The sequence below is a fragment of the Lepus europaeus genome, chromosome 6, assembly GCF_033115175.1.
Source record: "Lepus europaeus isolate LE1 chromosome 6, mLepTim1.pri, whole genome shotgun sequence".
Taxonomy (NCBI): Eukaryota; Metazoa; Chordata; class Mammalia; order Lagomorpha; family Leporidae; genus Lepus; species Lepus europaeus.
In genome coordinates this window covers 75,284,780-75,312,067 of record NC_084832.1, presented here as the reverse complement: position 1 = coordinate 75,312,067, position 27,288 = coordinate 75,284,780, and the positions used below count along the sequence as shown (strand labels likewise).

The 27,288-nt window shown below is 40.3% G+C and overlaps 1 protein-coding gene and 1 pseudogene across 3 annotated transcripts in view; one reads left to right on the top strand and one right to left on the bottom strand.

Moving 5' to 3' along the window:
* BRCA2 (BRCA2 DNA repair associated) overlaps window positions 1-26,572 on the top strand; it is an 80,403-nt gene extending 53,831 nt beyond the window's left edge. For 2 of the 3 annotated variants that reach the window (XM_062194401.1, XM_062194400.1), the window contains exons 19-27: window positions 6,312-6,467; window positions 6,601-6,745; window positions 13,103-13,224; window positions 15,439-15,637; window positions 16,076-16,239; window positions 16,337-16,475; window positions 21,366-21,607; window positions 23,790-23,936; window positions 25,399-26,572. In XM_062194401.1, coding sequence (XP_062050385.1) covers window positions 6,312-6,467; window positions 6,601-6,745; window positions 13,103-13,224; window positions 15,439-15,637; window positions 16,076-16,239; window positions 16,337-16,475; window positions 21,366-21,607; window positions 23,790-23,936; window positions 25,399-26,034 — 1,950 coding nt within the window. In that variant the 3' untranslated portion in view covers window positions 26,035-26,572. Of the gene's footprint in view, window positions 1-6,311; window positions 6,468-6,600; window positions 6,746-13,102; window positions 13,225-15,438; window positions 15,638-16,075; window positions 16,240-16,336; window positions 16,476-21,365; window positions 21,608-23,789; window positions 23,937-25,398 lie in introns of those variants that run through there. The other variant, XM_062194402.1, reaches the window with a different exon arrangement.
* Window positions 9,091-9,440, bottom strand: LOC133762554 (non-histone chromosomal protein HMG-14-like; annotated as a pseudogene).
* Window positions 26,573-27,288: the final 716 nt, after the last annotated feature.

The following is a 27,288-nucleotide window of genomic DNA, read 5'->3' as shown; positions in this document are numbered from 1 at the left end:
AAATGTACTGATAATTTTAGTCTAGCAGGCAGATTCTTCAGACAGTTTGTGCTATTATATGGAGAACCAGAGATGTTTTTCTGAACTAAAATAATACAGTTTCAATTATGGAACAAGTGCAAATTTACACTAGTTACACAGATTTCATACCTATGGCCCTGGCTGCCATCTTGTTCTTGTAATTTTGCTTCCTCTGGCTCTACACAGCACCTGATCATTTGATCAGATTTTTGCTTGAATGTGATTTAGAACATTAAATTTCAATACTTCTCAAATATGTATAAATAAAATATACCTTGCATCTCTATGTAGATTTTAAACTATATAATAGGATTTTGTCATGTTGAATAGTCAACAGTATTGCTATCAGAGCTTACTGATAACATTACATTCAGATTAACTGAAGGGGTAACTTTGTAGGGAGTTTACATCTGTTGTATCCTGGATCAACCTAATTCAGGAGGACATTTCATGTAAACATTCATAAGGTTTACAGATATTTTGTATGGCATTGACTCCACAGTGAGATGTTTTTTACAGAAATTCTGCACTCCATCAAGTGAAAATAAGCATTTTTTTTTTAAGGATTTATTTTATGTATTTGAAAGGCATTTTCAGAGAGAGAGGAAAAGAGAGAGAGAGAGAGAGAGAAAGTCTTCCATCTGCTGGCCCACTCCCTAAATGGCAACAACAGTCAGAGCTGGGCCAGGCTGAGGCCAGGAGCTTCATTCAGGTCTACCACATGAATGGCAGGGACCCAAGCACTTGGGTCATCTTCCACTGCTTTCACAGGTACATTACCAGGGAGCTGGATTGGAAGTGGAGCAGCCAATATTCAAACTGGCGCCCATAGGGGATGCCAGCACTGCAGATGGTGGCTTAACCCACTACAACAGGGATGCCAGCCGTGGAAACAAACTTTTGTTTTATTTTGCTTTGAATATCAAAGTTGCAGTGGTTTTCATGTTCTTGTTTTGTGTTTTTACCAAATCTGTACATGTGCATAGTTTGGAAGCTCTACAAGACAAGACTTATGACCAAAAAAAAGTAACTGGCACAGTCCTTCCCAGCCCCTACTCATTCTTTGATGAAACAGCCATTTCCAATCCCTTTTGCTATTTCTGTGCTTATACAGCTATGTCTCCTTTTTCTCTTTGATTTAAACATTAACTGTTAACTTTCTGCTGTGGAAGTTGAGGATTTAGGTCTCTTATACCAATGCTGCTACACACTTCTCACTCATCTTCTCTGTGCTAATATAACAATTTTTAGTGAAATCTGTATTTAGTGTTTATATTATCACTATGAAAAATATTTCTTAACTTCTGCAGATAGCATATGTACTATGATCACGTTTTCTTTCTTTACAACTTAGGGCTCCTCCATTGATTTCATTTTTTCTGGGAGACTCCTGAACCTCTTCATAACCCTGTTCCATTCTGAAGTGGGGAACTTTGGTGACTGCTACACAGTTATCATTCTGATAATTCCTCTCACCTGTTTTCTGTGTTAGACCTCCTATTTCTGGGATTCCCTGACTCTAAGGGCGCACAACTCTGAAGCTTCTTGAGAAAGGGAGCTTACAGCTTCTTGAAATCTTATTATAAATTTCACTGAATGCAGAATTGTATGTTGAAATGATTCCTTGAAAATGATTCCTTGAAGATACTGTCTTGTTAATTCTGATATAGCTTGTAGCAAGGTCAGTGCTGTTTTTAGTCTGTCCTTCATTATGTGGTCTCTTAGGAAAAGTTTTAAGATTGTTGTGATTACAATGTTCTTAAATTATGTAATAAAGTATTTGGGTACTTTTGTTTGTTTATGTTTCAGTTATTGTCCCAGATACTCATGGCACTCAGTCTAGAAGCACATGTCCCTCCATTTGAGTTCTGAAAAATTTTCTTGAAGTGGTTCTTTGATAATTTCCTCTTGCTATGGTTTAAGTCTTAATGACATTAAAAGGGTACAGACTTAACCTGACTACATTGTTTAGAGGTAGGGTCTTGGCAGATAGTTATATCATCAAGGTGGAGCACCCATGGTGGAATCCTAGTGGCATTATAAGGAGATAAAAAGTGACCACACATTTCTACACAGAAACACAAGCTGTCATCATGATGTAATGTAGCCAAGGCGAGTCCTCGCCAGAGCCTCTGTTTATTATTTAGACCTTGTATCTTCAGAACTATAAGCCTAAATAAGCCCATTTTCTTGCCTTAGGTATTTCAATATAGTGACATAAAGCTGACTAATATACCTCCCTTCCATATTTTCTCTTTTTTTCTACAACTCTTGATATTTGGACAGTAAACCTTTTAGTTTGATCCTCTAATTTTCTCATCTTTTCTCCTACTTTCTATTTCATTGTCTTTTTTCCCCTACTCTTATTAATTCTTTTTCTTTCTTTTTTTTTAAGATTTATTTATTTGTTTGGAAGGCAGAATTAAAGAGAGAGAGTGAGATATTCCATCTACGGGTTTATTCCCCAAATGGCTGCTTCGGCCAGAGCTGGACCAATCCAAAGCCAGAAAGCAGGAGCCAGGAGCTTCTTCCAGGTCTCCCACGTGGGTACAGAGCCCAAGCACCCGGGCCGTCCTCTGCTGCTCTGCCAGGTGTATCAGCAGGGAGCAGCCAGGGTGCAGACCAGTGCACACAAGTGATGCGGGCCCTGCAGACGATGGCTTTAGCCGCTACACCACAGCACTGGCCCTTCTGTGTAATTCTTAATTTGGTCTTTTAATATTTAAAGTGAATTTTTGCATACTGATGTAATGTTCTTTTTTTTTTTTTTTCCTTTTTTTCTTTCCTTGGTAGGGGGAGGATTTTAGAATTTTAATTTCTTTTTAAGTCAGTCACATTTTGCAAGCTAGGAAACAGGATCAACCCAAGGCAGTCTAGCGCCCTCAAGATTCAGGCTAAGCCTTGCAATCTTTAGCAAGAGAGTTATCAACTCTACATAATAATCACTTATCCATAATACTTATCTACATACTTCATTAGAAAGTAGCTAACACTCACTTGATATACAGAACATCCGTATCTAAGAAGGACAGGGTGACCTAACTTACATGCTGGCTGACTTAATGGGAACCGGGTCAGAAGTAGCCAGAGATTGGTAAACAGAGAAAGTGTTTACATTCTGAAAACTTGCTCTGTAGTGTAAAAACTACTGGTTATTGTCATTAAAAAAGCAAATAAAAACTATTACTCTGTATGGCGTAACGGGTGAAGCTGCCGCCTGCAGTGCCAACATCCCATATGAGTGCTGCCGCTGCTCCACTTCCAATCCAGCTCTCTGTTATGGCCTGGGAAAGCAACAAAAGATAGCCCAAATGCTTGGGCTCCTGCATCCGCATGGGAGACCCAGAAGAAGCTCCTGGCTTCTGGCTTTGGATCACCTCAGCTCCAACCATTACAGCCATCTGGGGAGTGAACCAGCGGACAGAAGACCTCTGTAATCTGCCTCTGCCTGTCTGTTACTCTGCCTTTCAAATAAATAAATAAATAAATAAATCTTAAAAGAAAAAAAAAGCTATGGCAGATGGCCCCACACTGGTATTTGAGTTTACCAAAGTCCTCCACTAGATTGCGAAGTAAGTATGGGGCATAAGATACATAGATACTTTTAAAATAAACTATTAATAATAAGACATTAGACAGGGTGCATTCTTCCATTTGCTACAGGAACAAATTAACAGTAAAGCCTATTTAAAATAAATGTTCTACTCTAAAGAGGATGGTGACAGCAACACTTTCCAGTCTAGAATAACCTCTCTCTTTCACAGTTAACATTGCTAAGTTCCGTGATACATATTCATGTGGAAAAACTTGTCAGGAGCTTTTGCAAGGGCCAGGAGATGAAAAAGAATATGTCCTAACCAGCTAATTATAAGCTCAAGTTAACATTATTGGAATGGACTTTAAAAATCTGGCCATAACACATCTTCAAACTGCAAAATTCCTTAGCCCTTAGCCATGGTTTCTGCTCAGTGTCAGAACTGGGAACAGCCCCGCTATGACTCCTCAGGACTGAGACGAATGCTTGTCCACGAAGTCTGAAATCTCATCCTGGGAGGAACCACAGTAGCCTTTGGGTGCATAGCAGACGATGTGCAAGTGGTAAGATCCTGGCAGGAACACCAGAGTGCCAGTGGTCGGGGCAGGAAGGCCAAGTCCTCCCCCACTTGGCTGAAGTAGCTGACAGCCAAAGACAGCCTGTGATCATGAACAAGGTGCCAATCAAAAACAGCACAGTGGCAAGCGCACTGGTCTTGCAACGAATCTTAGGAGAGCATTTTTTTGTTTTTTTGTTTTTGTTTTTTTTTTTTTTAATTTAATTTGTAGTTACTCTTTAACAGATTCAGTGTGTTTTGAACATATAGTTCTAAGAACATGATGATATCCCCTTCCTCCCTCCATCCCGCAGGAGGGCTTTTCTTAGACTGAAGGTAAATGTAGCCTTCATCCGTGCTCCAGAGTTTTTACTTTACCGTTGGAGATTCTAGTACCAAGCTGATGGTAATGCACTGACCCAGCTACAGTCCGAGTGCTGCACCAGGCCACCGAGTGCACAGAGCTCACCCGGGGTTGGTAGCCAAGGTGCCCAAAGACGCACAGTCTGGCATAAGCTTCAGTTTCTGGAGATCTTCATTATTCCCCAATTTTCATCTTCCATTACATCCAGGCCTTGTTTCATAGATACATATTTTCTTACTTTCTGAAATTACTGACTAATGGTTTGTTTTGTTTTGGTTTTTTCTGCTTCCTAAAGTTTGTTCCTGTAAGAAACTCTTTTTCTGTTTGTTTTGGGTCTCGGGTTGGAGCCTTTCCCCAGCTGGGGAACGTTGCTGATTTTTCCTTTTCAAGAGAGGGTTACCACTAACCTGACTAGAAGCTGCATTAGTGGGGCTTGCCAGCTTACAGGATGTATGATGAAGATTTGCTTTTTTAATTAGTCACTCGAATATCAGTAACTGTTCTGAGGGTGGAGCAGGTTGAGAAAAATTCTTGGGAAATTCATTTTCAGCCTAAGGATTTTCATTTCAGTTTTGTTTTCAACGTAACATCACACTTCCATCCTCACTTCCTCTGCTCAGTGTTACCAGTCAGGGGTATATGTGGTCCCATCTCCTCAGAAAGGAAACTTTGGGTTCTTTTTTAGTGGGAGAGAAAGGCAGCCACCTGGTGGCTTGGAATAGGAGAGGAAATCTGGCATCTTAGCTTTGTCTACACAAAACACTTCCTAGTTTCGGCCTTACCTATGCACCTGCCTTCAGACGTACCTATTTGCCTCTAATTTCTGAGCATTTTTGATATTTTGTTTCACATTGGTTCCTTAGAATACATGTAGTAGCTGAGCAACCTTGGGCAAGTAATGTCATTTCCCAGACACAATACTTTAGTTTGATGACCTCTAAAATTGGGATATGTCTTAGGGATATTGTGAAGATCAGATATTAATATATTTAAGCACTTAATACCATGCCAGGCGCCATTGTAAACACTGTGAATGCTTGCCTCTCATTAACAGTAATCATTTTCAGGCTGCTTTCATTTCCTTGTCCGGAAAATTGTTAGCTTCCAAAATTGTGTTGACATCTTATCTGCTGTTCCCTCTGGTTTTCCTTGTCCTTATGACCTTTCTGAGGAAGCCTACATAAATAAGTCTTCCCATCCATCATGTTTAAATTAAAGTCCTCTTACCTATATTCTAATAAATATTTAACATCAAAGCTTCTTGAAAAGTTATGTTTTGAAAATATTTTCATACAATGTTTCTGTTTATTCACATTAATTTTCATGAGACATTTAAAAGTGAATATTTTATTTTTTTATTTTATTTTATTTTATTTTTTTTTATTTTTGACAGGCAGAGTGGACAGTGAGAGAGAGAGAGAGACAGAGAGAGAAAGGTCTTCCTTTGCCGTTGGTTCACCCTCCAATGGCCGCCGCGGTAGCGCGCTGCGGCCGGCGCACCGCGCTGTTCCGATGGCAGGAGCCAGGTGCTTCTCCTGGTCTCCCATGGGGTGCAGAGCCCAAACACTTGGGCCATCCTCCACTGCACTCCCTGGCCACAGCAGAGAGCTGGCCTGGAAGAGGGGCAACCGGGACAGAATCGGTGCCCCGACCGGGACTAGAACCCGGTGTGCCGGCGCCGCAAGGCGGAGGATTAGCCTGTTGAGCCACGGCGCCGGCCAAAAGTGAATATTTTAAAAGCAGTCCTAAAAAATAAAAGAAAGTGCTCTCGAAATCTATAATATAGTTGAATATATACTTAACTTCTAAATTAATGTGTTCATTAATTTGTCCAGATTTCTGCTAACAGTACCCGGCCTGCTTGCTGGTATACAAAGCTTGGATTCTTTCCTGATCCTAGGCCTTTTCCTCTGCCCTTGTCATCACTGTTCAGTGATGGTGGAAGTGTTGGTTGTGCTGATGTCATTATTCAACGAACATACCCTATACAGGTATGATTATTTTTTAAACTCTCTGTGTGTATCTTTATTTTGAGGTAATTAGTTTGGGTTTATTGGGGTTTTTTTTGTTTTGTTTTTGAATACAGCAAATTTGAAAGTTTTTTTGTGTAACACATTATTACAGTGGATGGAGAAAACATCTTCTGGGTTCTACATATTTCGCAATGAAAGAGAGGAAGAGAAGGAAGCAGCTAAATATGCAGAGGTCCAACAAAAGAAACTGGAAGCCTTATTCACTAAAATTCAAGCAGAGTTTGAAGAGCATGAAGGTAAAATGAGCTATATATTACAAGGTGTTTTTTAGATGTGTGAACAAAATTTTAGAGGCTTCTAATTTAACATTTGTAACTGAGTAAATTGTATTTAATAAAAATTAAAATATTTTTCTAATTCAGAAACTGAATTTTTTCTGATTTTTAAAACATCTTTTTACACAAATAAACATCAAACTGACTCCACATTATCATCTTTATTGAACACACTGAGCTTTTAGATATAATTTTTTAATTGTCTCAGGTAATAAAAAATAATATGCTGGGGCTGGCACTGTGGTGTAGCAGGTAAAGTCGCTGCCTGCAGTGCCTGCATCCGATATGGCTGCCAGTTCAAGTCCTAGCTGCTCCACTTCCGATCCAGCTCTCTGCTATGGCCTGGGAAAGCTGTAGAAGATGGCCCAAGTCCTTGGGCCCCTGCACCCACTTGGGGGACCTGGAGGAGGCTCCTGGCTTTGGATCAGCGCAGCTCTGGCCATTGTGGCCAGTTGGGGAGTGAACCAGTGAATGGAAGGCCTCTCTCTCTCTCTCTCTTTCTCTCTCTCTCTCTGTAACTCTGACTTTTAAATAAACAATATAAATCTTAAAAAAAAAATCATGTGCCCACAGCAAAAGCCCTAAATAAGCTTCCTCTTAAGCTTCAGTACTAAAGTATCCTTTTTTGGTATTTGACTTCTTTTTTATTTGAAAGTCATAGTTAAAGACAAAGAGGCAGAGGCAGAGAGAGAGAGGTCTTCAATCTCCTGAGTCACTCCCCAAATGGCCACAACTGCCGGAGCTGAGCTGATCCAGGTGCCAGGAGCCTCCTCCAGGTCTCCCATGTGGGTGCAGGGGCACAAGGACTTGGGCCATCCTCCACTGCTTTCCCAGTCACATTAGCAGGGAGCTGGGTCAGAAGTGGAACAACCAGGACTCGAACCAGTGCCCATATGGGATGCTGGCACTGCAGGCCAGAGCTTTAACCCATTGTGCCACAGCACCAGCCCCCCCCCCTTTTTTTTTTTGGTGTTTGAAAATAACAACAAGGGAAAAAACTATCAGTCTTTTCCCCTAAACCATTTGTCACTCTTCTAATTCTTTTCCATTTTTGTCATTGTAGTTATTAGTTTTCATGTTTTTGTACCTTGCACTTGTACTTATAACCCTGTGACATCAATTTTAATAATAAAAATCTATGTTTTTATGCTTAAAGGACATAAATTTTGTTTTTTCTGATCTTCCTTTTTTGTTGCTGAAGTTTTTCTTGTATTTCTTCATAATTTTCTATATTACTAATTTCATATTCTAGATAAACCTATATGAATTTCTAATATTTTATTTGCTTATAGTACTTACCACTAACTCATACTGTTGTCATGAATACATGGATCATGAAATCATATTTAATTTACAAATTATTCTAGGAAAACTGTGTATGACTTTTTATTTAACCATGAGTATACCAGTTTCAAATTTTGCTGTGAAACATTTAGCTGATAAGTGGTTTCTTATTTTTATTTTTTGTTGTTACTGTTTTAAGTTTTTATTAACTGCTATATTTGTACATTTTTATAGTATACAGTGGAATACTTTAATCTGTAAATACAACATAAACCAATCAAACTGTGCAACTAGCATTTCCATTTCCTGAATTTTTTTCCTTTTTTGGTCCCTAATTGAGATTTTACTGGTGTTGAGAATCAGCACACAGCCATTTTAATTTCCACAATTCTTAACATATGTACCAAAAACCTAAAAAGCCGTGAATTGTCATTCTTTTTTTTAAAAGTTATTCCAGTGATCTTCCAGCTTCTAATTTGGAGGCAGCTCTTCCTTAAGAGGCTATCAAGTACCAGTACCTTCAAATGATGCTGTTACATAAATCCCACCCATTCACAATTTAATATCATATACATGACACACTCAAATTTCTGATCTTTTACTGCACATTAACAAAATCTTTAGGAAAACTGGACAACCACAATCAAAGGTGTTACAGAGTGCATATGGTTCTGACAGAACAAGGAGAGGTTTTCTGTAGGAAACAATTCTACTAAACCACATGGGAAAAGTAATTGAAAATACTCAAGACAGATTAATGCACAGTGGAGACTCCAAATTGCCGTTTAGTTGTATTGTAGGATATAAAAACCACCTCTACCTATAGAATGTTAAGCTGATACCCAAGACAGTCAAAGCCTCCCATAATTCAATAAGCCACTATTCTCTGGTTTTACCAAAAAATAAACAAGCACAAATGATTTCACTTCTTAAAAAAATCATTTACACTTAAAAAATAGGATTAGGTGGGCTTCCCTCCTTCTTAAAATTGTTTCTAGAGCTACTAAAAAAAAAGCTTGCACCTACAAAATGGTTGATAAAAATATTCCTCTGGACTGTACAAGAAGGGAGACAGGGACCACAGCTAACACATGGTGTATGATATCAGACGTGGCTCCTTTCTCCTCTGCTTCATCAGAGGCTGGACTCTGCTTATGTTTAGTATCTCCGTTTTCTGCAGGCAAGTCTTCTTCGGCTTCTTGGTTAGCCACCTCAGCCTGTTTTCCCTTTGCGCCTCTCTTCCCCTTTGCTTGCACTTTTTTGTCTAATGACTTGTGCTTCCTGGCGGGCTTCTTGGCTTTGCTTCCACTTTAGCAGGGGCCGGCTTCTCCTCCTTCGCCATCCCTTTGGCAGAGCTGACCCTCTTGGGCATCTTGGCGGCTGGTCGGGGCAAGGGCAAGTGCCGGGTACCTGAGACCGTGGTGCACCAAGAGCCTTCACAAAGCTAGGCTGCCTGGTCACTGCTGCTCCTCTTGTGGCCCAAGCTGCTGGGACCCCCTTAAGTTGTTGTTGTTTGTTTGTTTTTGGTGTTGTTTTTTTTTTAAGATTTATTTTGTGAAGCCAGTGTTGTGGCATTAGGGGTTAAGCCATCACCTGCAATGCCAGCATCCCATATGGATACCAGTTCAAGTCCTGGCTGCTTCACTTCCCATCCAGGTCCCTGTTAATGTGCCTGGGAAAGCAGCAGAAGGTGGCCCACATCCTTGGCAGAGTTGCAGAGAGAAAGAGAGAAATCTCCCATCTGCTGATTGACTCCTCAAATGGCTGCAATAGCCAGGGCTGGGCCAGGCTGAATCCAGAAGCCTGGAATTCCATCCAGGTTTTCCCACATGGGTGGCAGGGACCCAAATAGCTGGGCCATCTTCTGCTGCCTTCCCAGGCATATTAGTAGGGAGCTGGACCAGAAGTAGAGCAGCCAGGATTCAAACCAACACGAATATGGGTGGCTGACATGGGAGGTTGTGGCTTAACCTGCTGCACCTCAGCCCTTTTCCTTATCTTTTCTGTTTGAAGCCTACCATCTCCTCTTGTCAGTTTTTTGTATGATACATTACATTATTGTGAACTGTAACCCCATTGTACTATGGGACACAAACTTGTTACTTCTATGTATTGGGATGTATAATCCATCCTCCCTCCCTTCATCCTTTCCAACTTCTAGTAATTACTATTCTAAGTTCAAATCTACTATTTTTCTCCTACATATGAGAAAGAACATATACTATTTGTCTTTGGTTTATTTCACCTCACATAATGTTCTCCATTCCCATCTATTTGCTGCAGTGTCAGGCCTTTGATTCTTTTTAATGGTTGAATAACACTCCATTCTGTATACATACCACATTTTCTTTATCTTCATCCATCCATGGATATCTACATTGATTCCATATCTTGGCTATTGTGAATTGTGCTGCAATGAACATGAAACTGCAGAAATCTCTTTCATTTGCTGACTTTATGCACATATGGGAGATCTATTTTTATGTTTTTGAGGAACCTCTTTACTGTTTCTCCATAATGGCTGTGTTACTTTACATTCGCACCATCAATAAATAACAGTTATCTTTCTCCACATCATTATCATCACTTGTTGTTTTCCATCTTTTTGATAATAGCCATTCTAACTGGTGAGATGATACCTCATTGTAGTTTTGATTTGTATTTCCCTGATGGCTAGCAATATTGAATATTTTAGGGGATATTTATTGGCTGTTTGTATTCCTTCTGAGAAATGTCTATTCAGATCATTAACTCATTTTTTAACTACATTTTTTGTTGAATTTTTTTAGTTCCTTCTGTATTCTGGATGTTAATATTTTATCAAATGGGTAGGTTGCAAATATTCTTTCCCATTCTGTAAGTTGTCTTTTCACTCTGTTGAAAAACCATTGCCTGTGCCACAGTCTTGAGGTGTTTCCCCTGTTTTCTTTTGGTAGTTTCAGGTCTTATATTTAGGTGTTTGATCACATTTGGAGTTGATTTTTATATAAGGTGAGAGGTGGGAGTCAAGTTTAAATCTTCTGCATATGGATATTCAGTCTTCCTAGCACAATTTATTGAAGAGACTGTCATTATTCTAGTATGTGTCCTGTGCACGTTTGTCAAGGAGTTAGCTATAGATGTTTGAATAAATTTCTAGGGTCTCTAATCTGTTCTGCTGGTCTGTGTGTCTGTTTTTATGTCAGTACCAAACTGAGTTTAATAAGTTCTGTAGTATATCTTGAAATCAAATACTGTGATATTTTCATCTTTGTTCTTGTTGTTCAATATTGTTTTTGCTATTCAGGGTCTTTTGTGCTTCTATATGAATTTTAGGATTGTTTTTCTAGTTCTGTGAAGACTGTCAGTGGTATTTTGGTGGGGATATTATTGACTCTAAACTGCTTTGGGTAATATGGACATCTTAACAATATTCTCCAATTCATAAACAAGAGGTCATTCCATTTTGTGTATGTGTGTGTGTGTGTTCAATTTCTTTAATCATTGCTTCATTATAGAAATTTATCATATGCTTGGTAAAATTTATTAATTACTTTGCAGCAGCTGTATATGGGATTGCTTTTTTTTTTTTTTTTTTGACAGGCAGAGTGGATAGTGAGAGAGAGAGACAGAGAGAAAGGTCTTCCTTTTTGCCGTTGGTTCACCCCCAAAATGGCCGCTGCGGCCGGCGCATCTCGCTGATCCGAAGCCAGGAGCCAGGTGCTTCTCCTGGTCTCCCGTGGGGTGCAGGGCCCAAGGACTTGGGCCATCCTCCACTGCCTTCCCGGGCCATAGCAGAGAGCTGGCCTGGAAGAGGGGCAACTGGGATAGAATCCGGCACCCCAACCAGGACTAGAACCTGGTGTGCCGGCGCCGCAAGGTGGAGGATTAGCCTGTTAAGCCACGGCGCCGGCCTGGGATTGCTCTTAATATTTCTCAATGAGTTAATTATGTGTATAAAAACTTAGTAATTATTGTGTGTTGTTTTTTTATACTGAAACTTACTGAATTTGTTTATCAGTTCTAATAGTCTCTTGGCAGAATCATTAGGTTTCTCTATATGTAGAAACATGCTGTCTGCAAATAGGAATAATTTATTTCCTCTTTTCCTATTTATATACCTTTTAGTTCTTTCTCTTGCCTAATTTCTCTGGCTAAAACTTCCAATTTTAAGATTGATGGATGGATTGATTGATTGATTGATTTGAAAATTAGAGTGACTGAGAGAGATCTTCCAGATGCTCACAACAACCAAGGCTGGGGCAGACTGAAGCCAGGAACCGAGAATTCCATCCATATCTTCCACATGAGTGGCAGAGTCCAAATACTTGGACCATCATCCACTGCCTCCCAGGTGTATTAGCAGGAAACTGTATTAGTAACACACAGTAGCCAGTACTTAAACAAGGCACCCTGATAGGATGCGTGGGTATCCCAAGCAGCAGCTTAACCTGCTATGTCATACTGCCCACCCTCCCAGTACTATACTGAATAAAAATGAGAATCCTTGTCTGGCTTCAGACCTTACAAGAAATGCTCTTCAATTCAATACAATGTTGGCTATGGTTTTGTGGTATATCACTTTTATTATGTAGAAGTATGTTCCTTCTGTACATAATTTATTAAATGTTTTTGTGATGAACGGATGTTGAAATTTATTGGATGTTTTTTCTGCATCTATTGAGATGATTCTATGATATCTGTCCTTCATTGTGTTGTTTTCATGTATTAGATATATTGATTTCCACATGTTATACTGTCCCTTGCATAAATCCCACCCGATCATAATAAATGATCTTTTTAATGTGCTGTTGAATTTGATTTACTAGTATTCTGTTAAGAATTTTTTCATCTGTGTTTAGCAGGAATATTGGTGTATACTTTTTGTTATTGTTGCTTCCTTGTCTGGTTTTTGGAATCAAAGTAAAGAGGGCCTTGTAGAATTTTGAAGGATTCCCTCCCTTTGAATTTTTAAAAATAGTTTGAGAAGAGTTGGTGTTACTTCTTCCTTAGAAACTCACTTACTAGTTAACTAGTGATGTTCTTTTTTCCTAGAAAGCACAACAAAACAATGCACACCGTCACGTGCACTGACCAGACAGCAGATCCGTGCCCTGCAGGATGGTGCAGAGCTTTATGAAGCCGTGAAGAACGCACTGGACCCAGGTTGCCTTGAGGTGAGAGAGTAAGAGGACATGTCATGAGCCTTCGTCTTCATTTTTTGAGGTGGGAAACTGAGTTGGGAATAAAATAGCTAGAAAATATGCTCTTTTAGGATCAGGTCACATAATATATATAAAAGTTCCATGTCATCATTACTTATACAGTTAGAACATAATTTCACATATTAAGATAAGCTACTTCCTAAACTAAAAACACCTAAAATTTCCAAAATAATTAATATAAGTTCTAGGATTCATTTGCTAGACAGAGAGGAGAGTGGAACTATTTTAGGAAAATTACTGGCTGTTCGTTGATTCATTTTATTTACTTGATAGTTTAACGAATCTTGTGAATATAGCCTTAACTTTCTTAAATAGTGGGACTACAAAATAAATAATATTCTCTAAATAATACAAGCAGTGTTGTTCTGAGTGGAATTCTCTTATGTTCTCAAATTTTACAACTTGAGTTCTCCTAGTGAGAAGTGAGACCAGTTTTAGAAACTGAGCATACCTGCTGCAAGTATATAAGTTAAGGCCTTATTATGCTTTCTTAGAAAATTATTTTCCTCTGTCTCATATTACTGTATTTATTGAAACTTGTTCATTCTGTTAATCATCATGAAGTTACTTTAATTTTATCCAAAGAATTTAACAAAATATTTATTAGACTGGTTTTCTTCTAAAGAATGTACTGACAACATAATTAGAATAAGAAGGTAGAGTGTTTTGCTTTATCTCTTCAGGGCTTATTCCCACTTTCTATCAAGGAGAAAAACCTAAAAGCAGGTTATCTTTAAAACTCTAATAAGTATGATTCTATGAGTTTTGAATTACATAAAGTTACTTTAATTGTCAAAGTAAAAAAATAGCCTTGTTTAGGTCAGACATTAGGGTTAAGCTGCCGCTGAAGAGTCCTACATCCCATGTTGGAGTGCTTGGTTTCCAGCCCTGCCTCTGCTTTCAGTCTAGCTTCCTACTAATGCACATCCTGGGAGGCAGCCAGTAATAGATCAAGTGCTTGGCTCTACGCCACCCATGAGACCTGGTTACAGTCCCTGGCTCTAGGCCTTGGCCTGGCCTAGCTCTAGCTGTTAGATGCATTTGGGAAGTGAATCAGTGGATGGAAGAGTCTCTCTCTCATTAAACTAATCTCTGCATGTTTAGAAAGACTTCTACAGAGTATAGAGATTTTATAGTCTCCTCTGCAGTGTAGATTAGGGTATTAAGGTGTTTAGGGCAGCAGCAGATTACAGTGTTTTATGTCTAGATTCCATTTCCTATTTTGTTGTATTTGCCTATCTATTCATTTTTTTATCTTTGAACATTCTATAAGATTCCCAAGAGGTACAGGCAGCAATTTGCTGAAGTGAATGGAAAATTGTAGAGGCAGAGATAAAAGTGCTAGAGCAGGCATTTAATCTAGCAGTTAGGATACCCATTTCCCTCATCAGAGTATCTGGGTGTCATTCCTTGCTCCTGAGTCCAGCTTCCTGTGAATGCAGACCCTTGCAGGCAGCAAGGAATGGCTCAAGTGGTTGGGTCCCTGCCACCCGTGTGGGTAGATAGGTCGAGTTCCCGGCTGCCAACTTCAGCCCAGCCAGACTCTGGCCATTCCTGCCATTTGGAGAATTAATGCAGGAGCAGATGCAGTGTGTGGCGGAGTAGGAGGGGTTGTAGAATAAAAAATTTTTAAGAGTGCTAAGAGTGCTTATTTTATATGTATGTTTTGAATTGTTTCTACTATTCTAAAGAGTAAATAAAATTATGCTACCAGGGCTAAGAATGAAGGTTCTTGAGCCGACCTCTATCTATATGGCATTATAGGTAATTTATTCTCTCTGTGCCTCAGTTTCATCATCTATAACAAAGAAACAATAAAGTACCTACCCCATAGGATTATTGTGAGGGTTAAATAAATTACTACATTTATCACATATAGATCAAATTCTCAAATATAGTGAGTGTTCATGTTAGCTATTTACAATGATGATGGTGATGATTATGATTATTAAAATGCATTTATAATTAGGATTTTATTTTTGCTCTGGGGAAATTTGTCATGGGGTTAATAAGCAATTTAAGGTACCTGAGAATATTATGTAATGAACAGAATACATTATTCCACATCCTTAAAATAAACTCAATTCTGTTGTATTTTATTTCCATTTCGAGTGATACTATTCTGGAACTTGTGTTCACTCTATTCTAATATTTTAAATGTCATAGAGTTATTTCAGTGAAGAACAATTAAAAGCATTGAATCATCACAGACAAATGCTGAATGATAAGAAACAAGCCCAGATCCAGCTGGAATTCAGAAAAGCCATGGAATCTGCTGGACAAGGGGATCAAGGCTTATCAAGGGATGTTACAACTGTGTGGAAGTTGCGTATTATTAGCTATGAGAAAAAGGAAAAAGATTCAGGTCAGTATGCCAATGTTTTAAATCAGTTTTAGGTTAAAAAAAAGTGATCTTATTAACAAAATGATTATAAATGTTGGGTAAAACATGTAGTTACTATATATCAGAGGTGCAAAATATTCTACCAGTGCCCACAAAAGATGACATAGGTTGAGTGCAACAACTCTGAACAGCTCTGAACACCACCGTGTTTGAAATGTTGGAGTATTTGCTTCGACTTTACTTGCTGAGCATCTCTGATCCAAAATTTCAAAATCTGTAAGCTCTGAAATCTGAGACTATTTTGGAACATTTTGTTGGATTTTCAAATTAGGGATACTCAACAAGAGATGTACTCCTTGGATCTTTATTATTTGTATTCATTTTCAAATAAGAATTTTAATGATAATTCATTGATTATCAGTTCTTTCCATTGTGTCTTGGTCGTGTTTCTCTAAACAGTTATATTGAGTATCTGGCGTCCATCATCAGACTTATATTCACTGTTAACAGAAGGAAAGAGATACAGAATTTATCATCTCACAACATCAAAATCTAAAAGTAAATATGAAAGAGCTAACATACAGTTAGCATCAACAAAAAAAACTCAATATCAACAACTCCTGGTACAAACCTTTCATTGTAATTTTTCAATTTTGATAAATGCATATTAGTTTATAGGACCTCCAATTACTGAATGTTTGTTTTCTTTTTTCTCTGTAGGCTTCTGATGAAATATTACTCCAGGTTTACCAGCCGAGGGAGCCCCTTCACTTCAGCAGACTGCTAGATCCAGACTTCCAGCCACCTTATTCTGAGGTGGATCTAATGGGATTTGTAGTTTCTGTTGTGAAAAAAATAGGTAATGCACAGTGTGTCTAATAGTAACTTTTTACGGATTGTTTTGAAAAACATTCTTTTAAACTTTGTCTTCTATATGACTAGTTGAAGCTACCTACCAATTGGCAAATTTACTAATAAGTGATTTGAAAGTAGGGTTCTTTATCCTTGATACTTACTGAAAAACAGTTCTACATTCAGTTCTACATGGTATCACGGTAACAACGTAAATCTCACTCTGCACTACTTTAACATTGTTGATTGCTAAGAGAGTTTTTGTGATATATTAGTAAGATTAGAAAGACAATAGTAATAATAGTAATGCTCAGGGGCAGTTAGCTGAGCTTTTCCTGCTTTGTCCAGCTTTTCCTACCCCCTGACATCTTCACCACACTCATCTCTCTTTTATGGTTAAGTGGGACACAGCGTGTTCCTCTCTAAATACCTTTTCCTTTGTGTCATATCTATAAATATCTATAGGTCTGTGTGTTGTATCTATAAGTATTTATAGGTCTTATCAACGTCGGTACTGTAGAAGTGCCAAGACCCAGCTGAGATTCCAACTTAGCACCAAGCCTACCACTGATTGACTCTCGTGTGCGAGGGCCCTCGGCCTCTCCTCCTGACACTCTCTCCCCTATTTCACTTCAACCGTGGTAACACTCGTCTGTGCTCACTGTTCCTTCCCCAGACAGCCACATGGCTGGCTGTCTTGGCTTCCTCAGATCTCTGGTCTGAACGTGTTTTCTTGTAAGAGGCCCTGCCCTGAACACGTTTTCTAGAAGAGCAGTTACCCCTTTGCTTCCCAACCCAGTGCTCTTTCTCCCTTTACCCTACTTCAGTTATCTCTGTGACTCTCCTCAGTATCTAACTGTAGATATTTGTTACTGTTTCCCTCTTCTAGAATACAAGCTCTATGCAGGCAGGAACTTTGTTACTGCTGTATTCCCAGCCATTAAAACACTATGTGGTGTGCCAGCGCCACAGCTCACTAGGCTGATCCTCCGCCTGCGGCGCCGGCACCCCAGGTTCTAGTCCCGGTCGGGGCACTGGATTCTGTCCCGGTTGCTCCTCTTCCAGTCCAGCTCTCTGCTGTGGCCCGGGAGTGCAGTGGAGGATGGCCCAAGTGCTTGGGCCCTGCACCCACATGGGAGACCAGGAGAAGCATCTGGCTCCTGACTTCAGATTGGCCGCAGCGGCCATTTGGGGAGTGAACCAACAGAAGGAAGACCTTTCTCTCTGTCTCTCTCTCACTGTCTTAACTCTGCCTGTCAAAAAAAAAAAAAAAAAAAAAAAATTTGGGCTGGATTTATCATTGCTGGCTGGTCAATTCACCAGAGACAAGAGTTGAATTAAAAAAAAAAAAAAAAAAAAAAAAACACTATGTGGTGAAGGAGAGGGTCTCAAGTATTTGATAGATTCTTGGTTTACCAACTGCCTTCTCCTGTCCTCAATTCTTTGGCCAAAGTTTATTGTCAGTCGTTTTTGAGAAGGCTTCAGGTCTGCCATATTCCGTGAGCTTTTCCTGTGTTTGAAATGTGTACCTGCTACCTTAATTCTAAGACTGTATCTTGGCTAGATATACTGTAGGGTTGTGCTTTTTTCCTTCCCACTGAATATTGTAGAAATAGGACTGCCCTAATTTTTTCCCTTCATTTAGCTGATTTTTTTTTATAGCTGGATGCCTGAAGATTTGTATTTTAAAGTCCAAAAGCCCAACTAAGCCATGTCTTAGTGTCAGCTTTCTGTGTAATTCTAGAACATAGGAGGGTCTTTTATTCTGCAAATTCAGTACTTTATTTCAAGGAAGTGTTTTATCTTTAAAAAATCTGTTGTTCCATTTATTGAGATACCTGCTTCAGACATACTAGCTAGTCTTATATTGGGTCATTGTTAGTTTTGCTTTTATCTCTTCTTTCATTATACTTTGTCTTTTCTGTCTCTATGCATTATGATTACACCTAGCCTTTATTTTAATTTCTGCAATATATGTTTTATCCCTTGCTGTTTCTAATGTGTATATCTGTCCTATTATAATGATATATTGGCCTACAATCTCCTTCATATTTCTGGGCTATTTATTATCTCGTGTTCAATGCTTTATTGAATAAGTATTCTTAATAAGTTCAATAGCATGAATCAGTTTTGAAGAATTTAAGGATTCTCTTCTGTCCTTTAAATTTGTCTTTTGCTGCTCTTTCCTTTTTTCTTCAGCCTGTTTTGTCTGGCTGCTCATGGTTTAGTGCTTTGTAGATTTCTTTGTTTTATTTTGTTTTTTGAGAAAGAAAGATGTACAGATAGAGTCAGTAAGTTCCCTTCCTCTTATTTACTCCCTAAATGCCCACAATAGCTTGGATGGGGCTGGGGCTGGAGCCAGGGCCAAGGAATGCAGTCCAGGTCTCCCACATGGTGGCAGGAACCCAAATACTTGAGCCAACACTGCTACCTTCCAGGCCGTGCATTTGCAGGAAGCTGTATGGTCAGGAGCTAATACCAGGAATCAAACCCAGGCACTCCAGAGAGGGACACAGGCATCTTAACCACTAAGCTAAATACCAGCATTTCTTCAAAAGTCTTTTCTTGCCTGTATTATGATGATATGCCACATTTTTGCTATACCATTTTATTTCATCTTGGTCATACTTGGGTGGCTTCATACATTGGATTATTACAGAGTGAGTAATTTTTATTCCTCTAATCAGTCAGTAGTTATTGAATGACTGTTATGTGGCTGGCCTTAAGTTCTGGGTGCTCAGCAGCTAACAAAACCAACAGTCCCTACCCTTGTGGAGCTTACGTTATGGTGGGGTGGAGGCAAGTGATCAAAAATGATATTAATAATAATAGTTTTCTTAGTGAGTGCTAAGGGGAGAAATTAAGTATTGAAGGGGGAGGATGTTAGAGAAAGAACAATGATGTAATTTTAGATAGAAAGGTGATGAAAGACCTCACTTACTTGAGTGAGACTAGAGGGACTGAGGGAGTGAGGCATAAGGTGACACCTGGGAAAGAACATTCCAGGCAGTCATAAAGCCTGTGATGCGGCAGGATCCTGCCTGGTCCCAGTTAGCATTAGCAGAAGCTGACGAGTTATGTTAACAGCTAGGGAGAGGGCAGCGAAGGACTAAGTGAAGTGGGAGTCCTCGTATGAGCTTTCACTTTTACTCGGAAAATGATGAGAGGTCAGAGGACTGTTTCAAGTGCAAAGAGGCATATGTGGTCCCGTGAAAACCTAAGAGGCATATGTGGCTTTTAGGTTTTCACAGGACCACTCAGGCTGTTAGACTGAAAATAGGCCATAGGGGGCGTGAAGGTACAGGCAGGGAAACCAGGTAGAGACACTTTGCAAGAAGTTAGGCAAAAGACTGTGATGAACTAGACAAAAACAATGGAAATAGCAAGGAGCAATAGGGTTGATTGTATTCTGAAGGTGGAGGGACAGTGCAGCATGATCTGAGCATCTGGAAAAATGGAGTAGCCATTACCAAAGGGAGAAGACTAGAAGGGAACCAGGTCTGTGGGAAAGGTCAGGAGCGCAGTTTCTGAGTTACATTTTCAGCATTATTAGGCATCTTAGCAGGGATGTCTGTTTACAAGTGGTTATATTGGAATCTGTTCAGGGTAGTGGAAGTCATCAACACATATTTAAAGTCATAGACTGAACGGGGTTATGGGGTTGGCGGGGAGGGGGAGCATCAATATAAGACGAGATCCAAAGCCTGATTCTAGCAGTTTTGTGTTTAGAAGCAGGAGAGCTATAAAGAAGCCAGTGAAAGAAACAGAAGTACCCAGAGGTAGGAGGGATACTAAAGAGAGTGGGGTGTACAGAAAGCCAGGAGTAAAAAGAACTGCTAAGTGGTAAGACTGAGAAACAGTCATGTGGCACAGCAGTTGAATTGCTGCTTGGTACAAGGCCCACATCCCATATCAGAGTGCCTTGTCCAAGTCCTGGCTATTCTACTTCCTTCGAGTGCATGTCCTGGGAGGCAGCAGGTGATGGCTCTAGTTCTTGGGTCCTTGCCAGCCACTTGGGAGACCAAGATTGAGTTCCAGGCTTGTGGCTTCAGACTGGTCCAGTTCTAGCTCTTATGGCCATTTAGAGAGTGAAGCAGGTTTGTGTGTAGGGGGTATGTGTGTGTGCGCACATGCGTGCATTTTTTTTTTTTTTTGTCTTTCAAATAAAATGAAAAAAAATTTTTTTAAAAAGAAAAAAGAACCCATCATTGGCCTTAGCAACATGGAGGAGTCCTTTCAGTGAAGGGGTAGGAGCAAATGACTGAAGTAGGGCGAGGAAATCAGAAAGGACTATAGACAGGAGGTGGGGAGAATAGTACTGAAAACCTCATATGGTAGCATCTCATATAGTCTTCATAGTAGCTGTGTTCATTTACTATTATCCCACTTTTCAGATGAGGAAACTACAGGTAGGAGAGGATAAATAGCTTGCCTCACATGGAAGACCCAGACAGAGTTCCAGGCTCCTGACTTTGGCCTCGCCCAGCCCTAGCCATTGCAGCCATTTGGGGAATTAATAAGCAGATGAACCTTGATCATGTGTGCTTTACTATCCTCAGAGGTCTATCAGAGTGGAGTACTAGACATAGGATTGCTGGTGGAAAGGTAACTTATATAGCTTTGCTAAACATGGCCAAATTTTTCTCTAGAAGGGCTGTGCCAATCTGTACTTCCACCAGCAATGTGTGTGGATACCTCCCACCCTGTGGCTTCAGTAACAGAATTTGTTGGTGTCAGAATGTTGGCTTCATAAGTGACAGGTCATTTTGGAAATTCTGAACTTTGTCTACAACTTCCATTTATTTTTACCATTAGCATCTAATAAGATGAAGAGGCATATTAGAGGCTCCTTGCAGTTTTGAGTTTATCTATCATAATGATGACTTTTTAATTCTAGGTGCTCCGTTGGTATATTTATCAGATGAAAATCATAATTTATTGGCAATAAAGTTTTGGATAGACATTAATGAAGACATTATTAAACCTCATATGTTAATTGCCGCAAGCAATCTCCAGTGGCGACCAGAATCCAAATCAGGAATTCCTACTTTATTTGCTAGAGATATGTCCGTGTTTTCTGCCAGTCCAAAAGAAGGCCATTTTCAAGAGACATTCTACAAAATGAAAAATAGTGTTGAGGTAAGATGACTACTGTTCAGCATTACCACAAGTTTTTGTATATTGGCAGTCAAATATAAAGGACATGACTTATCTGAAAATTGGCTAGTTGAAGCAGTGTGCTACCCAGTTTTATAATTTACTAATTTTCCATGGGGCTATGGGAAAATGACAGCTACCAGGGAGACAAGGATGACTTGAAGGAAATTAAGTTAGGAGACATTGTGAAAAGGATGTTCAGAGGTACAGACCATGTAGGCAAGCTGGAAATTGTTAACAGTGACATCCAGTAATATTAACTGATGTTTACTGAATGCTTACTACGTGTCGGGCTTTGTTGTAAGCCTGTCCCATTGAATTCTCCCAACAATTCTATGAGGACGGATTGTGCAGTGCTGCCCCCCAGTAATACTCTGGATTGCATCCACTGGTAGCTAGCGACAAATCAACAAAAGTAAGTCTTCTCATTCCGTAGTTCAATATTGGAAATGTGTGTTTCTCAAAATGTATATAAATATTTTAGGGGCAGGTGTATAGCCTGGTAGTTAAGATGCCCACACGCCACACTGGCGTGCCGAGGCCCAATACCTACCTCTGGCTTGATTCCAGTTTCCTGCTAGTGCAGGCCCTGAGAAGCAGCAGTGATGGCTCAAGTAGTTGGGTTCCTGGAACCTGCACTGGAAACCGAGACTGAATGTCTGTCTCCTGGCTGCACCCTGAGAGTGAACCAGCAGATGAGAGCTCTGTCTCCCAAGTTAATTAATAATTAAAATTTGTAAATACATCTATTTTGTTAAACAATATTTTGGGGCTGGTGTCGTACCAGGTAAAAGTGACACTGGCATCTCATGGGCACCTACTCAAGTCCCAGCTGCTCCACTTTCAATTGAGCTCCTTACTAATGGCCTGGGAAAAGTAGCAGAGACCAGGATGAAACTCTCGGCTTCAGACTGGCCATTGCAGCCATCTGGGGAGTGAAACAGCAGATAGAAGGTCTCTTTCTGTCTCTCTGTCTCCCTCTCTCTGTAATTGTGCCTTTCAAATAAAACAATGTTTCTAAAGCATTAGGATACTTAGCTTTATAAAGTTTTTAATATTTTATCCAAAGACCAAAGACTCAATACACATAATGAACAGTAAGACTGTAATTTATCTAGTTTCTAAATTAGGAGTAGAAATTGCATTCATTATTTGGGTTGCCTACAGGGTACCTACTATTTACATCCCAGGTTTTCTCTGAGACCAATTCAAGGGAAGTTCATTAATTCTGGTAACAAGAAAACTATAATTCACAAAGCACTTTGAAGTCTTACAAATCACTCTCATGAATTATGTTAAACCATTTGAAAATTGCTGGTATTTGACCAGTTGTGACTTCTCAAATAAGAGTTTTATACAGTTTATTTTATTTTATTTATTTTTTTAATTTTTGACAGGCAGAGTGGATAGTGAGAGAGAGAGAGACAGAGAGAAAGGTCTTCCTTTGCCATTGGTTCACCCTCCAATGGCCGCCACGGCCGGCGCACCATGCTGATCCGATGGCAGGAGCCAGGTACTTATCCTGGTCTCCCGTGGGGTGCAGGGCCCAAGGACTTGGGCCATCCTCCACTGCACTCCCGGGCCATAGCAGAGAGCTGGCCTGGAAGAGGGGCAACCGGGACAGAATCCAGTGCCCTGACCGGGACTAGAACCTGGTGTGCTGGTGCCGCTAGGCGGAGGATTAGCCTGTTGAGCAGCGGCGCCAGCCTATACAGTTTAAACTGTACATTTTTCCGTTTAATTCTTTAGAAGAGAGATGAGGTAGCTGAAGCAGTTCTTTCATTCTGCTAACCTAAAGAATGCTTTCAGATATTCCAGCTTCTGGGTGAGATCTAGGCTTCCAACCCCTAATCCAGTGTCTGCGGTACATTTGATTCAGACAGATGACTGGGAGTCTCTCACCTCTTTTTCCTTCTCTATGTCCCTCTTCCCCTGCTCCTCCCTGCTCCTGTCTGTTCCTCTCCCCACCCAACAGCTAATTCCCCTAAATCACTAATGCCGATTTTACACTGGCATGTAGACAGCTGCTATCAAGTTTTGGATATCTCCTCCTTTTGTTCTGATCTGAATTTTTTTATTTCTGGTTTTAACGGCAATACTTTCTGAAAATATTAGTGTGTAGATTTGCAAATTACATAACAGCTTTTTCAATTTGTTTTCTTAGAATATTGCTATGTTTTGCAATGAGGCAGAAAAGAAGCTTATGCATATACTTAATGTAAATGTTCCCAAGTGTTCTACCCCAACTAAAGAGTATACTTCAGAGCCATTTGCTGCTCAAACCGTGCTTGGTATCGGAAGTAAGTTTCTGGTAAGTTAATGTCTGCAATGTTAAGTTAAGGAGTATTAGAACTGTTCTGTATAGAGACAAAAATATATTCTGGTGGATACCTAATAAATGTGGTAAAATGTAATTAAACTTATTTAGGAACTGTGGTTGTTACACAGCTCCTATAGGTATAACTTATTTGGAAATTACTGCAGTAAGAATGTAAAACTCTTTGGGGGCAATTGAACTAATAGGCGCTTACATTTTCCTCATACCAAATACATGTGATTGAAAAGCTCTTTTAGGCCGGCACCGTGGCTCAACAGGCTAATCCTCCGCCTTGCGGCACCAGCACACCAGGTTCTAGTCCCAGTTGGGGCACCGGATTCTGTCCCGGTTGCCTCTTCCAGGCCAGCTCTCTGCTGTGGCCCGGGAGTGCAGTGGAGGATGGTCCAAGTCCTTGGGCCCTGCACCCGCATGGGAGACCAGGGGAAGCACCTGGCTCCTGGCTTCAGATCAGTGCGACGCGCTGGCCGCTGCGCACTGGCCACGGTGGCCATTGGAGGGTGAACCAACAGCAAAAAGGAAGACCTTTCTCTCTGTCTCTCTCTCTCACTATCCACTCTGCCTGTCAAAAAAAAAAATTAATTAAAAAAAAAGATTTATTTGGGGGCTGGTGTATGGCACAGCAGGTTAAACTACTGCCTGCAATGCCAGCATCCCATATGGGCACCAGTTCTTGTCCCAGCTGTTCCACTTCCAGTCCAGCTCCCTGCTAATGTGCCTGGGAAAGCAGCAGCAGATGGCCCAAGTGCTTGGGCTGCAGCACCCACATGGGAGACCAAGATGACACTCTTGGCTCCTGGCTTCGGCCTGGTCCAGCCCTGGTCATTGCAGCCATTTGGGGAGTGAACCAGCAGATGAAAGATCTTGCTGTCTGTCTCTCCTTCTCTTTCTCTGCCTTTTAAATAAATTAATTTAAAAAGATTTATTTATTTGAAGGGCAGAGAGAGAGGGAGAGAGACACACAGAAAGAGTAAGAGAGAGGTCTTTCGTCTGCTGATTCACTCCCCAAATGCCTGCAACAGCTAGGCTAGGCCAGAGCAAAGTCAGAAGCCAGAAATCATACAGGTCTCAACGTGGGTAGCAAGAACCCAAATACTTGGGCCATCATCTGTTGCCTCCCAAGCACATTGGCAAGAAGCTGGATCGGAAGTGTGGTGTAGCCAGGACTCTATCCAGGCACTCCTATGTGGAATGTGGGTGTCCCAAGAGGCAGCTTAACCTGCTGTACCACAACACCCACCCCTTTGTGTCATTTTTATATCCTCTATGCAAAATTATTTCCTTCTGAGATAGAAATGTTTCTTGAAATCATGTAACCTATTAGCAAATAAAGGAATGAGAGTGTAGATGGTATATATGTGCTTAATGAAAAGTTAATTTTTATTTTGTTTTAGATATTAGTACATAATTATGATAGGCTTTTCAACCTATTTTTTAGATGTCTTCTCCTGTTAGTGACATAATTTATCCCAGTTCTTCATCACTTTGTACACCAAAGGGGAAGTCTATTCCCACACCTGTGGCTGCCCAAACGACTTCAAAATCCTGCTGTAAAGGGGAGAAAGAGGCTGATGACCCAAAAACCTGCAAAAAAAGAAGAGCCTTGGATTTTCTGGGTAGACTGCCTTTACCTCCACATGTTAGTCCCATTTGTACATTTGTTTCACCGGCTGCCCAGAAGGCATTTCAGCCACCACGGAGTTGTGGCACCAAATATGAAACACCTGTGAAGAAAAAAGAATTGACTTCTCCTCAAATGACTCCACTGAAGAAATTCAGTGAGACTTCACTTTTGGAAAGTGATTCAATAGCTGATGAAGAGCTCGCATTAATAAATACCCAAGCTCTTTGGTCTGGCTCGGCAGGAGAAAATCAGCTGGTCAGTGAATCAACTAGAACTGTTCCCACCAGCTCAAAAGATAATCCCGGGCCAAAAAGGCCTTCTGCTACAGCTCTGAACAAAGAACGGGAAGATCACCAGGCTGGTACAGAAGAATGTGAGACTACTAGGAAGGACACAAGGACAGTAAAAAATCTATCTAAAAGATTGCAAAGGCGACAAAAACAAAAGTGACAATCACCTACTGACTCTTAACCTTTCCAGGTTGTAAGACATACAATTTCAAACCGCACATCTTCACATAACAAGGAAAGATAAAGTAGTTTCAAATTACCTGAGTGTGTGTATATCATAGAGATGCTCTCTGCCTGATTACATGTTGGTATACTTTTATTTCTGTTGTATACCTTAAAATTAACTGTATATTTATTAACTAATCAAGAAAGAAAATCTTTAAATATTTATGACTGGATTTGATCACTACAAGTATTATTTTCAAGCTAAATAAACATATTCTTTTAGATTGTGTCATTGATTAAATGCAGTCTCCAAGTAGTCGTTCTGCCTCAGGTAATCCCTGTTAGTTCCCATTTTAGAGATTTTTTTAGCTTTATTCACCATGCGATAGTTTTCCTTAGCGCACTTGTTGATTCTGCGGTAGTTCATCCTGCGCCAGTCAAGGTGAATGTGATGTTTGTCATGTTTTCACTTGACGTGTTCTTCATCCTTAAGTCAGTGTAACTCCCTTTTATGATTTCAGGGTGTGATCTCTGAAATTATTTCATTAAAAATTCAAATACTTTAGGTCAGAGGCTGATTTCATATAGTTTTCTTGCTTTCAGATTAGCACTGATTCTGCCTCCTTTATTTTTAGCACTGACAGAACTCAGAACTATTCCTTTCTAAACTACCACTAAGGCAGAAGACAAATTCAAGATGATACTCTCAATTATTACTTTCTCATGTTTAATAAAGGGATAAACCAGCTCTAACTAGGAGCTAATAGCATGAAGAAGCACTTATTTCCACATACTTTTTAAAGGCCACTCATTTCTCTTCATTGGGGCCAAATCTAGAAACTCAATCCAGGTCTCCCATTAGCAGGAAGCTAGAATCAGGAAACAGGCAGATATTGAACCCAAGCACCCTGATACAGGATCTGGGCTTCTCAACTGCTAGGTCAAGCATGTGTCTTCAATAGTGGTTTTTTGGGTTTTTTTGTTTGTTTTATTTGACAGGCAGAGTGGACAGTGAGAGAGAGACAGAAAGGTCTTCCTTTTTGCCGTTGGTTCACCCTCCAATGGCCGCCGCAGCCTGCGCATCGCGCTGATCCGAAGGCAGGAGCCAGGTGCTTATCCTGGTCTCCCATACGGGTGCAGGGCTCAAGCACTTGGGCCATCCTCCACTGCACTCCTGGGCCACAGCAGAGAGCTGGCCTGGAAGAGGGGCAACCAGGACAGAACCCGGCGCCCCGACCAGGACTAGAAC